Below are 16,178 nucleotides of genomic sequence, written 5' to 3' on the forward strand. Positions count from 1 at the left end.
AGCCCCAAAAAATTTCATAACCAAACATACATTCTGCTGACACACACTCCATTTCTCTACCTATACTTTTTTGTGGAGATTGTAGGAATGAGGGAGTCAACTTTGTCTTCCATAATTTTTGCTAGATCTTCTCCGTATCTCCTTCCAGCTTATAAACAGTTTGTATAAAGTCAGGTGAATCTAGGAATAACTTACATGTCGTATCTATCGGGAAGCGGTGGTATAGAAATCTAAAAATAAAATAATTAAAATATATAATGTTGGAGTTGAATTTCACATTTGTTAAGTAGAAAAAATTACTTTGCTCCAAACCCAATTGGACTTTTACCTGGGGCTTTCCACTCAGAAGCTCAGCCTTTCCATCAGAAAAGTCCATTGTTTTCCTGGTATCCTTGTTCTCTCAAGTCTTTTCTACAATAGAGGAAATGTTGGGTAGTTTATATTATTTTCCCTAGTTATAAACCTGGGGTGGAAATGTTAACCTGAACTATCAAATATCAATAACCTGCAACTCCAAGAGACTGGACAATCTGTCACAGGGGTAGTCAACCTGTGGTCCTCCAGATGTTCATGGACTACAATTCCCATGGGCTCATGGGAATTGTAGTCCATGAACATCTGGAGGACCACAGGTTGACTACCCCTGATCTATCACACAATGGGAAAGATGAAATAGTGGAGGAAGAGGTACAAAGAAAAGTGAGAGGCTCCCCACCCCAGCACTTGTGGGCCCCCTGCTAGTATATGTTAAAGAGCATGGGCAAGAAAACAGATCCCACCAAACTGATTCTTCCCTGCTGGTAAAAACTCTTTGTTTCCAGTTGGGCAGAAAAGACCAAAACTAATGAAGGACTACTCCCTTAACATCAACTCCCTATTCCAGGTGATGAATAGCAATAGAGTGGTTATCTGAGTCAAAGGCTGCTGAAAAATATTAAGTGTATTATTCGGGATGGCTGTTACCTGTCCAGCTTCAAGTGAGGATCATCAGTGCGATTAAAGCTATCTCTTTTCCATATCCAGGCCCAAAACAGGATTGAAATGGATCAAAGGCAAATGTGTCATCCAGGATTTCTGAAGTTGCTCCACCACTTTATTGCTTGCCCATAAGTGTTGCTTAAATGTGATAGGCAAGTGAGTGTTGGGGATACAAATATATTCTAAATAAATGGTCAAAGATTCAAAGCTCTATGTGGGAATTATTTTTATTGGAATAATACACAAATTTGAAATGACATATAGCGAGCGTTGTGAAGGCCCTGAAAACTGTGCATAATGCACTTTGGGCATGGTTGTCTACTCATGTGTTTCAACATAAACTGTTTTCTACAGAGTGCACTAGTGTTCCTCAACACTCACAGTACTTTCTAGTTCCATACCAGATTGGGGCTTACAGTATCCCTTCCACCATGTGAGAGGAAATGTTTTTAGCTTTGATTTTGGTTCAATCTGCAAAGCTAATCAACTGAATTCATAAGAAGTTTCCTACAGTGAGTCTCTAGTTGCTTTGCAATACTATTTGCCAACTCCTTTTGCTGTTTTTGTTTTTGTATCCCTTATTTGTTTCTGTTTGAAAAATTGCTTGAAGATCCGTTAAAAGCTAGCATGTTTAAGTGACCGGACTTATGTTTCCATGGTCTCAAAGAGTGCATAAGATTGGGAAGAATGTCAGAATAGTAAATCTTGTTTGAATCTGCCTAGGAAAAAGAGAAATGATGAATGAACCTTCTATTAAAAATGCTATCACAGTGATGTAGATCCCATAAATTCTTTAGATCGACTACTGGTAGCCACTTTAAAATGAATAATGTTCATGGTGTTTACGTATTTAAGTATTTGCTGGAACAGAGGCACAGATGTGAATTCTTCAAGGCAAGGCTTGAGAACTTAGGGTATGGTCTGCCAGGGTTTTGGTCTCTCTCGACCTCAATTACTCCTCCTCACTTCTCTTTTTGGGATTTTCAGCCTGAAGTTCTGCTCCAAGAGTAAGTTCTTAATTATGCATTGTGTCATATCACCATCAGAGACTTGAACCCTTATTTTCTGATTTGGAGTCATACAACAGTTTAAAAATATCTATGCTGTGACTTGGAGATTTTAGCTTCTGTTTTGTTGATACGTTTTGTTAGTTTTAATGGATTTTCCCAGTGCAATTGCTATGGACAAACTTGGTTAATTTTTTTAAAGTTAGTGCTTACTTTGATCAGGCAAATTTGTGGTAGGAGGATAAGCCTAAACTGCTGAAGGAGAGTATGTTAAACATTGTTGACTTTATGCTTTAAATGATGAGCAAAACAACCTTGTAAATGCGCCAAACCTTATAAAGTCATTAATAATGTCATAGCCATTGGGTTGGTTCTCTTTGCAGGAAGGGCTTCTGCACGTGAAGGCTCACCAGATCTTCCTCTGCCCCAATAAGGATTGCATTCTTTTGTCCTGTAGACCTTTCAGCTCATAAAGATGATCTTCAGTATTTCATGGAGGAATCATGTATGTTTATGTGCATTGGACTGAGTAGGCAAACAGCTGGTGGTACGGTGACGAGTGGGTGAACCCTATAAAAAATGTATAAACCTTAGCCCTCAAACACAAAGCATTTAAAAGCATAGCATACACTGCCAAATGCTGCAGTCTAGCAGATATACGTAGCTGATAAAAATGAAAAAGTGGTTTTGCGATGGCACATCTCCAGAAAAACTGAGTTGTAGGGTGGGACAACAGATGTTAGATCTTATACTGGAGAGTGGCTACAACCTTGTACGTGTTTACTGGTTATCAGTTTCAAAGCACTCACAAGTAGTCCACATTTGTGAGTTGTTATATGTGCATATTATGTATCTCCCTGAGTGTCTTGTGATAATGGAGTTATGCCCTTCCTTGTATACTGAATAGGAGCGGAGATTGCTTAAACTAGAGATGCCTTCATAGTTCCAACAAAGAGCATTAAAATGTATAATTGTTGCCTCTGCCATTGTATAAAAACAGACGTTCTTGCTTGATGGTGGAGCGCTTCCATATGTTCAAGAACCCATTGTAGAGGACCCCCTTAGTTTCCTTCTTCCGTGTTCCTTGTCAACTGCTCTGTTTAACCTGCCTTGAGTCAATGGGACGGGCTACATTTTATCCTGATTGCGTTTTTGTGTAGCACACCTGTTAAACATTGTCTAACATGGTGGTTCTCAACCTGTGGGTCGGGACCCCATTTCGGGTCACTTGGTCCCTTCCCTGGGGTACCCAGGTTGCTGGCCATGGCGGCAGTGGCAGGCAGCAGGTGGCGACAGCGTATGGTGGCAGGTGGTGGCAGCGGCGTGAGGAGGTGGCAGCCAGCAGTCAGCGGAGGCAGCCAGAGGCAGCCATGGCAATGGCCACCTCCACGCTGCCTCTAGTGTTGTGTGCCTGCGTGTGTGTGTGCACTCCCGTGTGCGCACCACGCTGCGCACACACACGCTGCTGCCGAAGCCACCGCTGAAGTTGGGGTTGAGAACCGCTGGTTTATCACATTGGTTCATGCATAATATATATGGTACTTTTTCCTGCCAGGCATACAGCAGCTGTGCCCAGGCAGTCATGTACCCACATAAACGTGATATTCGGTTCACTCTGGTAGAGGCATTAAAAACTGTCCAAGCATTGCTGACTGCCAGAAATTTTTGCTGACACCCCCTCATGTAATAGTATGATCGCTCAAGATGTGCATTGCCAACACTGTCTTGTGTTCCATACTGCTGCAGTGCAGCCCTGTATGTTGAACTGAGTGATGCCCTGGTGTCCCAGGGCAGCCAGCCATGACCCACTGATAAATGCAAGCTGTAATGGAAGGGTCATGACTCAGGTTTTGGACAGAGGATATTTAGCTTTCTTTATTCAGAATGAGCTGGGAAATACCTTCTGTTTCTGTTGCTGCTCTGACACTTGTGTTGGAGAAGAGCACAGCCAACATGTGTCCTCCTCTTGCTATGGAGATGAGAATTACCAGGGCCTTTCGGAAATTGGGACACAGCTGCCATTATCGACCACTTAGCAAACTACCTGAGTTGAGGATTTAAAGCTTGAAGGCTAGGGGGAGGCAATTAAAAAGAAAGTTGGTTGGTGAGTGGAAAGGAGAGAAGGTTTTGGGGAAAGGTAAGAGTATATAAGGGCCGTCAAGAGGAGAGAAAAAGGACATATGCGGGGAAGGGGGTACAAGGGAAAATGAACTGACCCTTGCACAAAATTGCCAATTTCCTGCTTATACATGCATACTTAAAACATTTTACATCATAAGAATGAGCTTGCTTGAGCTGGCGGTAAAGAACCAGCCGTGTAATGCCGCTACAATTTATCAGGGGGTCCGTAATGGCTTTGTTTCAGACTGGTGAAATTGATCTGCATTAGGAGGCTGAATTGAATTTAAGGTGCCAGTAGTCAGTTATATGAAAACACCATTCTGTTTGATTGTTTACCCAGACTAAGTGTTGCTTCTTGTTCCAGACTTTGAGTTTATATATGCACACCCCCGCACACACTTAAAAGCTCTACCGTGGGAAATCTGACATTTTAGAAAACGAGTAAGCAAATATTACTCTTAAGTATAGACATGGACAAATAATAATGATTTCTCATGAGTGCTTGGGCTTGATACATGAAGCTTGCAGGAGGCGTCCACAAAACGTGGAAGGATCAGTTCACAGCCTAGGCTCAGTTTACTGCAGTGGTCAGAACTGTGAAGTTTCTTGCTCAAGCCATCTGGGATGGAAGGAGTCTTGCTCTGTTCATATCTCTTGTTCCCTCCCATCTCGGGTTGAACTTGAGAGGGAAGGACTGGATGACTACTGGCATATCCTAAATGACCTTGAAGTCCACCTACCACAAAATCCAGTGATTTCATTTCACTTAACATTCTGAATAGCCATTATTTAAAGGCAGTCTTGATAGGAGGCATTGCAGAAAACGGAATAATTTCAATGGAGATCATTATTATCTTTGCCAAAGCTACTATTTCTAACATATGTCTTGCTGAACCACTCCCTCTGGGCTGCAGCTGTGAATTGACTGCTGTTCCCTGGAGAGAGAAGAGGTTTGAAAGCACCTGATGCAGTTCTTTTTTTTATCTAGGCTTCAGGAGTAGCTGTGGGAGAGGTCACTTGGGAGCCTCATGTTGGCTTCTCAGATGTGGACATGCATGCATGTCAATTGGTCAGTGGTTAATTAGTGGTTGTGGAATGTTCAAGCAGACTCTGTGAATAAAGTATTGCATATAAGGTGACATCAGGTTGAATGCTGGTTCATTCACACATGCGAGTCATCACTTCACATTCAAGACTGTAAGTGTAAATCAATGCATGAGTCATTCTTAAGATCTTATGCACAAAGATGCGATTCCCACCACCATACACCAAAATGGGGTTTGCCTTAAATTAGTCCCACGTATGATGAAACACCCTTGTAAGTGTGATTTTCTGGAGTATATCACAATGTTAACCCCGTTCTACTTAAGGACAAAAGGGCTGAACAAGATTTTAATTAGTGATTATATCATCAGCAGCTGACTTTCCTTTGAGAGGAAGTGTGGGTCATCATCCATGTTTTTCTAGATTGAAGCCTTGTTGATCACCTGAATAGCTCATATTTTTGTGTTATCTTGTGCCCAGCACTATATTTTGTGTTACACAGTACTGTTGAGAATCCTGAGAGCCAGTTTGGTGTAGTGGTTAGGAGTGCGGACTTCTAATCTGGCATGCCGGGTTCAATTCCTCACTCCCTCACATGCAGCCAGCTGGGTGACCTTGGGCTTGCCACAGCACTGATAAAACTGTTCTGACCGACCAGTGAAATCAGGGCTCTCTTAGCCTCACCCACCTCACAGGAAAGGGAAGGCGACTGTAAGCCGCTTTGAGCCTCCTTTGGGTAGAGAAAAGCGACATATAAGAACCAACTCTTCTTCTTCTTTTTCTTCTTCTTCTTCTTCTTCTTCTTCTTCTTCTTCTACTACTACTACTACTACTACTACTACTACTACTACTACTACTACTACTACTACTAATCCCCAAACTTTAGATCTAAAAAGCAGTACATTACAGGTCTCTCTGGATGTTGGCCCCATCAAACGGATTCCTAGAATGTGTTCCCCTTCCCTAATACGGAGGCCAGCATGTTTCTTGCAGTATCTGTATGTGTTTGGTAGCGTGATTCATGGGTTAGAACCTTCTTCGCACACCATCTGGACATAGGATTTTTCTCCCATGCAACTTTCCCTTGTACATGAGTCTGTGTTTAGGGCCTATTCCACACATGTTCAATAATGTACTTTCAATATGCTCTAGAAGTAGATGGTCCTGTTTTGCGCAGAAAAATCTAGCTGTAAAAGTTCACTGAAAGTGTATTATCCAACATGTGTCGAGTGGAATAGTTCTCTTTTGCTCATGGTAGTTTGCAAAGAATATGCATTATGGTCAACAGAGGTTGGTTAGTGCAACAGAACAGTGTAATGGGATATTCTTAGCTCTTGGATACTTTTCAGGTCTTTTATTTATATAAACAAATTATTATTTATATAAAAACAAATCATTTGGAGGCAGTGTTGATTCCTGACTGTTACATGTATAATATTTTTATTTGGGTTTTTTAAGTTGCTCTCAATCTACTTGACACATGCTACACTGGATAAAACATATGTTATTTGTGAAGAGAAAAGTCATTCTTATCTGTCTGCCTATCTATCATATTTGTAGTCTGGAAAGGACAAGGGAAGGCCCATGTAGAGTGAGTTACAGAAATCTACTCTGGAGATTTCAAAAGCAAGTTGGTTTATCTGTAGCCGTCAGGGTGTGCTGCAAGCCAGGCTTTCTAGGAGGGCTAAATATGATATATGATGCAAGGACAAAACCTCATATAGTCCAAAGTTTTTTTGCTAACATTATTTAAATATTTAAATGATTTATCTAAATCTGTTGTAATACTTTCCAGAAAATTTTCTGATTCAGGTTTTCTCAGAACACTCACATCACTGTCATACACACAATAAAGCAGGATTACGAAGTTGGATGCCAATGTGGTGAAAATTTTACTACATACAATAAACAGTCATAAAGCTTGATACCAAAAATGCAAAAAAAGTCCCCTTCCATTCAGTATTACGTATACAATGAAGACAGACTGACTGAAGATCTATGACCGTATTAACTTTAAAAAAATTAAGGAGCATCTCATCAGACCTTTGAACCACCTAACCTATATCCTTTCCATTGCTCCTCCTCTTAATATTTGTGAAACAGCCTGGGGGGTGGAACGGTCCGGGGTGTCCGAGTTGGAATAGGCCCAATCAGGGTGTGTCCGGCTTTGCTGATTGGCCCTGCACCTACAGCTCCCACCCTCCTTCCCTGGATGCTAGCTACTTTTTTGCTCAGACACTGCAGGAGCCAGCACCTGAGAGAGAGACACAGACAGCCCTGCCAAACCACAAACCAGCCCTGATTACCTGCTATGGCTCCTGCTGTGTGTGTGTGTGTGTGTGAGAGAGAGAGAGAGAGAGAGAGAGAGAGAGAGAGAGAGAGAGAGAGAGAGCGTCGCCCAAACGAGCCCTCATTCCCTGCTACAAACAGCCCTGATTACCTGCTATGGCCCCTGCTGCAACAGGGGGGGGGGCGGAGAGAGAGAGAGAGATCCGCACCTGCCAGTGTCCCCTGGGTCCTAGCGCACATTGCATTCCTGGTTGCAATGGGCTTTCTTGCTATATATATGAATATATATATTTAAGCACGGATGCTGGAAATGGGGAAAAAAAACAAATCTTTGGGTTGATATGCCTTGTGAATCATTGGACATTATCTTCAATGTTTCAGGGCTAGGAAATTTACCAATTTGATTTTCTGAGGGATATAGTATCATTACATTATGTAAGCATTGCCTTAAAACACTTAATGTGACGAGTGCTACAACAGTGTGTTTATAAATTGGCATCATTTATGTCATTTTGTCTCATCTAATTTGAAACAAATATAAATCAATACTTTGCAGTAGGTGACCAAGTAATAAAAAGACATATTATTACAAACACTAAGCTCCCAGCGCATATAAGGCTTCTATCAAAACTTCACATTTTGTCATTTTGATATGTTGCTTTTTCTCACCTGCTGTTTCCTTTAAAGTAACATATATACATCTTCACAATTAATGTACTTTTGTGAGTGTGGAAGTTTTTCTGCAATATTTTAAAAACATATGGTGTTTCTGAGTTATGGAAAACTAAGGGGTCAGACTAGATATTATTCCATCTGACTTTGTTGTCTACATCTTGTTTATTTATTGTGAGATTTATAGTCTGTCCTGTCTTTGAAAATCCATTGCCTAGATAATGAGGAATGCAGGAGAGGCTAGGGGAGGGTAAGATTTGTGCATAGCCATACAGCCATTTAGATATGACAAAGTCACATTTCCCCGCAGCCACTGTGTTCAAGTTTGAATCCTGGTTGAGCTCAGCTTTTTAAAAATTGAGAGAGGTGGATCTTTGCAGATAGAGAATGTGGGGAGGAGCACTTTCTTCATCCTGTCAATTCTCTCTTGAAAACACATCTGGCATAATGGAAATACCCTTGTAATGCCTATTTTTGCCCAAAGCAATGAAGTTATATGTTTACATCATTTTTTCCCCCTTCCTCCTTTTAGATATGTGTCACAAAGATGTCTACACGGAACTGCCAAGGAATGGATTCTGTGATCAAACCCTTGGACACAATTCCAGAGGACAAAAAAGTCAGGGTTCAGAGGACACAAAGCACTTTTGATCCATTTGAGAAGCCAAATAATCAAGTGAAGAGGGTCCATTCAGAGAACAACGCCTGCATTAACTTTAAGACTTCATCCACTGGGAAGGAATCTCCAAAAATCAGGCGACATTCCAGCCCTAGCTCTGTAAGTCCAGACATGCCATGTTTATCTCTTGAAATACCTCTTACCAAGTTCTAAACGGGTTGGCACTTTTAATAGCTGTGTAGCTTTGTTAATAGGAATACACTGAGATGTCAAACATTTCAAACTGCTATTATCTTTTTGCCTGAGTTAAGACTGTCACGAGCCAAATTAAACCTTCTGGCAAGGCATGGAATATGCAAAGTTTTGAATGGTTTTATATGAGCCATTTTGAATATTCTCGGTGTTGCAAGATGCTTATCTTGAAAAATAAACTGTTTAAAACAAGAGAATACCCGGTTTAGAGAGTCCCCCAAATTATTCTGATTAGCCATGTTTTTCTGGCCATTGGATTGAATGAGGTTGGTGTCATAGTTGCACCTTTGGGTTTATGTATTTAAAACATTTTATAAACTTTGTTTACCTTTAAAAGTATCTACAAAATGACTTTTAAATAGATTTGGGTCTTCAGAGTAAAACTGTCGTAGGGGGAGAAGAAGATAATGCTGAGCCATTTTCAAAAAGGGCATTACAACAGAAGAACTATTGTTTCAGATAATGGTTTATGAAATTATGAAACACAAGATTCCATGCAAATATTATGTTGGATTTCCTAGAGTGGTGCAGTATTTTCAAAGTACAGTCATAAATGAAAATGATAAGTATTCTGACAGTTGTCCCAGAGGTGATCTGTCAAATTATTATTTATGGAAACCACATTTAATTTTTCATTGTAAATCCACAATAATATGGCCTTTGAGATGCGGGAATACACATTGTAAGAAAATAGAAAGGAAATTACAGACTTTTAAGGTGGGATAGAAGAAAATTGCAGAGGCTGTGCAAAAATATTTCTGGTTCTATTTGGCATGGAAATCAACTCAGAGATGATTAAATCTTTGAATTAAAAAGGTCTGTATTAGTACAAGATGAATCCAAAGGCATAATGACAAACTGTAAATGACTGAGTTGGTGTGGGTGCACTTGGGGGTCCTCAGGGTAGTTTCTTTTGTCAAAGTAAAGTCTTTGTTTGTTAGGAATGTGCTTTGTTTTAAGCTTTGTTTTTCTGTAATGACAACCATATTTGCTGCTGCATCTAAACAATGACCAAAAGTTCATAGTCCTTGCCATTCTTCACACCTCCCATTTTTTCCATTTTCTATTCTTGGCAGTTCTTATTTCTTAAGCTTCTATTTACTTTTACTTGTAGGTTACTATTCAGGAGAATGTTAGGTGCATGAATAGGCTTTCTGAGATTTACTGATACTATTATAACTTCCTGAGAAAAGCCATGATTTTTGGCTTAGGTAAGGTTGCAAAATGTCCACTGAGGGGAGGGGAAATCCTGCCACTTCCCCACTTCCCCCCTCTCTCTCTCTGAGTAGGAGGGGAAAACCAGAGAGGCCAGACTGGCATCTTGTGACACCACGTTGTCATTTCCATCTGTGTAACTGGAAATGATATCACTGTGTCTTAGGATGCTCTAGGCTTCTCCAGATCTCTATGGTACATTTGGGTGGTAATCCTAGAGCATCCTGCAACATACTGATACCACTTCCTGGTTACAGAACCAGAAAAGATGTTACAGCATTGTGGGAAACCGTTTTGTTGAGTCTCTACCCTACCATACCCACAGAGGTCTCCAGCTGAGGGCCAGCAACCTTAGGCTGAGAGAGCCTTCTCATCCAAACAGCACTTCTACCTACAAAAGCTGTCCATGATTATAGTATGTCCTCTATGCAGTGATATAAACAATGATTTGCACAGATAGTCTCAAAGGAAAATAGGGACCACCCAATCTTCTTAATGCTTTGGTTAACCAGCAGAAAGGTAGTAGTCTGAATGGTGCAAACAGGATAATCATTTGCACTTTTCTGTTAGATTTTCTCTTTATAACTGTGAAATGAGTTTTCTTGAAGGCATACCGTTTTCAGTGTTAAGATTTGAAAACTCAAGTGCAGAGAAGTTTTTGAGGATGTTAAGTTGCCCTGTGGATAATATTATATTTAGATATAATCCCTCTAAGACTTAAAGGTTCTAGTTAAGAGCTTACATATGACTATGACATTTTCAATCTGTTCTGCTTTATGAAAGCATAAATGTAATATATAAAATGTGCAAGTGTAAACTCTGCCCCTCACTTTATTCCCAGGTGCTGGGGAGGGAGCACATTCAGTGCTAAAAATGGGGCTATCTCTGCCCTTCCTTGATTCAGTTGTTGGACTTCTGGTTGCTGCCTTGATTTTATTATCATTCTTATCATCATTATTATCATATTTATGCCCCCCTCCACAAGTGGGCTCAGAGCACTTTGCAATATAAATTAAAATATTCACAGTCAACTTTTAAAACATCCTAAATTAAAACTCCCACCTCAGCTCCTATCCCCACCCCAGCCGTTTTCTTGTCTGGATTGGAAGACTGGCTGTTGGCCAGGAACATATTTCCAGCTAAAGAAGAAGCAAAAAAATTAAAACGTTGTTGTGCTTTATGAATATTGGGCAATGTGGTATGTATTTATATCTGGTTCAAGGCCTTAGCTTGGATTCTGCCTTGATTTTCATGGATGCATGGAGGGCAATATACCTCCTGTACAATTTCCCCAAGCTATTCATTGGGAATCAACCCCCTGCCCTCCTCTCTCCCCTCCATTTTCTTCCTTCCTGTTGTGAACATGATCCTCTAGGTTCTGGACAGACTTCTACCTGCAACCCAGTAGAAAGAAATCTGATCAAACAGTTCCTCATTTTCAGTAGCGATGTGAAGGCTAGGAAGGATTCTGTGTTGTGTGTGTTCTCTGAGGGTTTCTTTCAGTGTTTCTAGTAAAAAAAAAAAGCAGGAAATGTTGGGGCATGCGTAAAGCTCATTTTCCCCCCCTTTTGGAATGATTGAATTGCTTTTTAATGTAAGACAGTCTACTAGAGGGTTTCTCAACCAAGATTTCGTGAAAACCTGGGGTTTCTTCATGGCCTGGGAAGGGTTTCTTGAATGGATGAGAATAAATTAAATTTAAATATATTTTTTAAATTTGTTAAACATTTATCAGGCGATAAGACCAAATATGGCCATGTTGACCCACCTACCCCTCCCAAAATGGCCAATGATGGACCTGGAGGGGGTGGTAAGGGGAGGGGCCCTGGGTGGCCATGTACGCAGCTATGCTTCCTAACCATGACAATGGCACCACAATGACACCACTTCTGGGATTTTTTCAAGCCTGAGGAATGTTTCAAGGGTTTCTCAATGGTACAAAAGGTTGAGAAAGGCTGGTCTATAGCATTAGATAATCCCTGTGTATACTGCAGGCATATAAATTAATTTAAAGGATGTGTTTGTTTAATTGTGCACAATTTTGTCAACTCTGAATATATATTTAACAATATTGTACATTATAAAAGAGTTCAGCATTTTCAGAGTTACAACATTTGCCTTGGTAGCCATATTGTGACTTAAAGTTAAAGCTAATACTTTTTAAGAGCCTCTTGTGGTGCAGAGTGGTAAGGCAGCGACATGCTGTCTGAAGCTGTCTGCCCATGAGTTTGGGAGTTCGATCCCAGCAGCTGGCTCAAGGTTGACTCAGCCTTCCATCCTTCCGAGGTCGGTAAAATGAGTACCCAGCTTGCTGGGGGGTAAACGGTAATGACTGGGGAAGGCACTAGCAAACCACCCCATATTGAGTCTGCCATGAAAACGCAGGAGGGCGTCACCCCAAGGGTCAGACATGACCCGGTGCTTGCACAGGGGATACCTTTACCTTTAATACTTTTTAGATTGTTAAAACTGTAAAGTACTCTAGGTTTGCTAGGAAAGCCATATTGTATATGTTTGTTTTTACCCAGATCTCATTGCCCATGGCTTCTAAGTGTCTGGAAATGTTAAATCTCCACTTTTCATTATAAGTTAGGTGCAGAATAGTTACCTTGACATTATTAAGAATTTGGTAGTTATAAACACCAAATATCTCCAGTAGTAATTAATATTAGCCTCAATTAAAGATATTTATAGTTTAAGTGGGTACAGAGGAAAGTTACTGGAAGCATTTGTGTTACCACTGAACTTCAGAAGTCAGAACTGCCATTGTAATCCATAGCATCGGGTCTCATGGGGTTTACTCTGTGTGTTTAGCAATAATTGTCAACGTTTTTAACTCTGTATGTTGCTTTATTGTTGTTACCTGCCCTGAGCGATACAGAAGGGGAGGATAGAAATAAAAATGTATTATTATATGATTATTATGTTTCAAGTCATGTTGGAAATATGTACTGAAATTGCTCAGAGAGTAAATAGTTGCCCTTCAAAGTGGAAGAAGGAAAATCCCCATTCCTGAAACTGTGAACTCTTTACCTCTCTTTTTGAAGGCTTCCACTTATATAATTTTCTTATACTAGCCGCTTTGTATCACTTGTAGTGAAAGATTCAGAGATTTACAGCACAGCAGAGTCTCTTGAGGGCCAGTATGTAACAAAACTGTAACATCAGACAACGAAATAAAAACAATTGTCCTCATCTGTGCACTTTGTTCCCCCGGTTTGGTATCTTTCTCCCCATTTCAGGGGATTTAAAAACTAAATCCCCTCCTTCCCAACAGGGAAAAAGCCTGACAAAATCACAACAGAAGTGATTCAAGATATGAGGGTCGATACCCTGGTTTGAGGGAAAACCTTATGGTAAAAAGTTAATTCTACCATTGAGTTTTGCCGCAAAACTAGAGCTTCATCACCAACGTCCTTACTTCATTTCCAGGTAACGTAGAAATAGCACTTTTTTCCAGGCTTCTTCCCGCCCTGCAAGTCTCCCCTCCACCCCATCCTTCTCCAGCTGGTCCGATGGATCTGGCAACCCTATATTTAGGGGATGTGAGGAGTTCTTAGGAAGAGCTTTAGTGTAATTTAAGCTTCTCAGAAAGACAGTTGGCTCTCTCTTGTAACAGGAAATACAGCCAATGAATATCCACAACACAGAGACTTCTCTCAGCCTTTCAGCTTAAACGGAGGCACGTGATTCAAGTCCAGGGGCACAAACCACCATTTTGAATTCTATCACTAACTGAACTGTTGCCATTTTGATCCGGTTACCTGAATCTTCTGGTGGAGGACAGCCTGGGAGATTCAGGGTACATCTCTAGAGCATCAACCTTTGCAGAAACAGGGCCAACCTAGAATTGCAGTCTGCAACATGGGACATACTATGAAGATTTTAACCAAGTATGTCTGTCTTCTCACTTTTCCTTTAAGGCTAAATACATAAAGAAGGGACTTGGCCAGATATTGCAAGTGTCGTTCCCCCCCCCCCCCTTGTACAGATAGAAGAATAACTTGAGGCCTAGTATCTGACTTCTGTATCTGACTAGTTATTAACCTGGGGAGGGGCACTAGCTCTATTTCTTCACTCCCAATACTAACAGAGGAGGGGGAGGGTTTAGGCTGGTGAAACTGCTCTGGTGGGAGATTTATCCCCCTTCTCTCTGCTGAAGCCCTGTCCTGAATCAGGGCCTCACTGGCTGATAATTGGAAGAGCTGATATTTGATAACACAGTTTCTTATCAAGTTAGGAGCTTAGGTAGCTCTTGCAGTGTGCTTTCTAATATATTGGCTGCTGTAATATTCTTGGGTAGGGAGTAACCGAGCTGGCAGGGATTGAATCAGAGGTGAACCCTTTTGCTGCATTCCATTTAAACAGTTAAAACATTCTGCTTAATGTAATAAGGAATGTGCGGCAGGAAGGAAGCAAAGTTACAGTGATATTATCATCAGTTGGCAGAAGATGAATCATTCTAAGAGTGTTGTTCTTTTGCGATAGTTGTATAAATTTTTTGTTGGGATAACTGGTTCTGGGAAACCATGTATATAATCACAGAATCCATAAAGATTAGTAAGTAAGTAAATTCAAGCTTTCAGGTAGTCAGAAAGAGAGAGTAAATACTTCCCTTAGTCTGATTTTAAATGCTTAGATTAAAAGCTATGGTGGTATTTCCCACAATTCCTCCTGTGCCCTGTCTTCCGGATGTGGTGGTGGGGAGGGCAGATAGGATTGGGTGCTTCAGTGTCTGAAGCGGCCGTTCGCTTCTGACGCAGCCAGCGCCGCACCATGGGGGGGGGAGGCGGGGCACGGGTGTCAGCGCTGGCTGCGTCAGGAGCGAACGGCCTCTTAGGATGCTGAAGCACCCAACCCTAAAGGTTTACACATGTAAAGCTACCTTCTATGTAGGCAGGTCTAGTATAGTCTTCTCTGAGTAGAAGCAGTTTCTTAGTGTCATGGGTGCAGAAAGATCTTTCCCAGTCCTTGCTGCCTGAGCTACTTTAACTAAAAGTGTCAAGGATTGAATCTTGGTCCTTCTGTACGCAGAGCCTTCTCTCTAGTATTGAGCCATAGCCCTTCCCATAGCGTGCCAAAAAAATTAAAAGTCAAAATCAGATCAGAATGTATGGCAAAGTGCTACAGCAAACCCTCTGCTTGGCTACCTTCAGATTAGATTTCTTTTTGAGGCATTCCTGTGGTAAGTTTGGTTTACTTGTAATAGGTATACAACTAGATGTGAGCGAAAAACTTTTTCTTCTAGGAAAGCATGTCAGTTTACTGTGGTCCTTTGCCTTAAAGAGTGTTTCCTGCCAGGTTTTGAATGCCCTGAGAGCAACTGTAGCTGCATTTGTCAGCTTGTCATACTGCATTGCGTAGGTATAACTGTCATTTTAAAACAGTGTATCTTTGGGTACAGCTTTTGATTTTAAAACGCACATCTGCTCAGAAACACTGCAACAAATCTTAATTTCACTCTTCTGTCAGCTAAGCCTTTCTGATGCGTTCCTGATACAAGGATATGGTTGCGTTAGGCAGTGACCATCTGGAGTGTTGAGTGATTTTTAGATGGATGTCATTAGCCATTGCCCTTGGTAAATGACAGCATCAAGCATTTAATATTTGAAGTATAATCTCATTAGTTTTGGTAATAGCATTTGGCCTTTATGGTTGGCTGCATGCAATATTGATAAACAAATGCTGAACATTTTGCCCTTTTTGTTTTTCTACTTAGCCAACAAGTCCCAAGTTTGGAAAAGCAGACTCTTATGAAAAACTAGAAAAGTTGGGGGAAGGTTCATATGCCACAGTATATAAAGGCAAAAGCAAGTAAGTTCATATGCACAAACTTTCTACCGGCTTGTGAATTGTTAGACCAGGTATTATGTCACCAGTTCTACTGATTTTTTTTTCTTTAATGGAAATAACATGGAGCATGAGTCATTGTGGATCAAAATCTTGTATCTTAAGATAATGGTTTAGTCTGAGGCCAGTAT

General features: G+C 40.8%; 1 protein-coding gene across 4 annotated transcripts in view; it reads left to right on the forward strand.

Moving 5' to 3' along the window:
- Positions 1-16,178, forward strand: part of CDK14 (cyclin dependent kinase 14) — a 268,798-nt gene that overhangs the window by 61,994 nt on the left and 190,626 nt on the right. For all 4 annotated transcript variants that reach the window (XM_077302545.1, XM_077302548.1, XM_077302549.1 and 1 more), the window contains 2 exons: positions 8,644-8,889; positions 15,917-16,011. In XM_077302545.1, the coding sequence (XP_077158660.1) occupies positions 8,644-8,889; positions 15,917-16,011 (341 nt within the window). The remainder of the gene's footprint in view (positions 1-8,643; positions 8,890-15,916; positions 16,012-16,178) is intronic.

The sequence above is a fragment of the Paroedura picta genome, chromosome 11 (assembly GCF_049243985.1).
Source record: "Paroedura picta isolate Pp20150507F chromosome 11, Ppicta_v3.0, whole genome shotgun sequence".
In the NCBI taxonomy this organism is placed as follows: Eukaryota; Metazoa; Chordata; class Lepidosauria; order Squamata; family Gekkonidae; genus Paroedura; species Paroedura picta.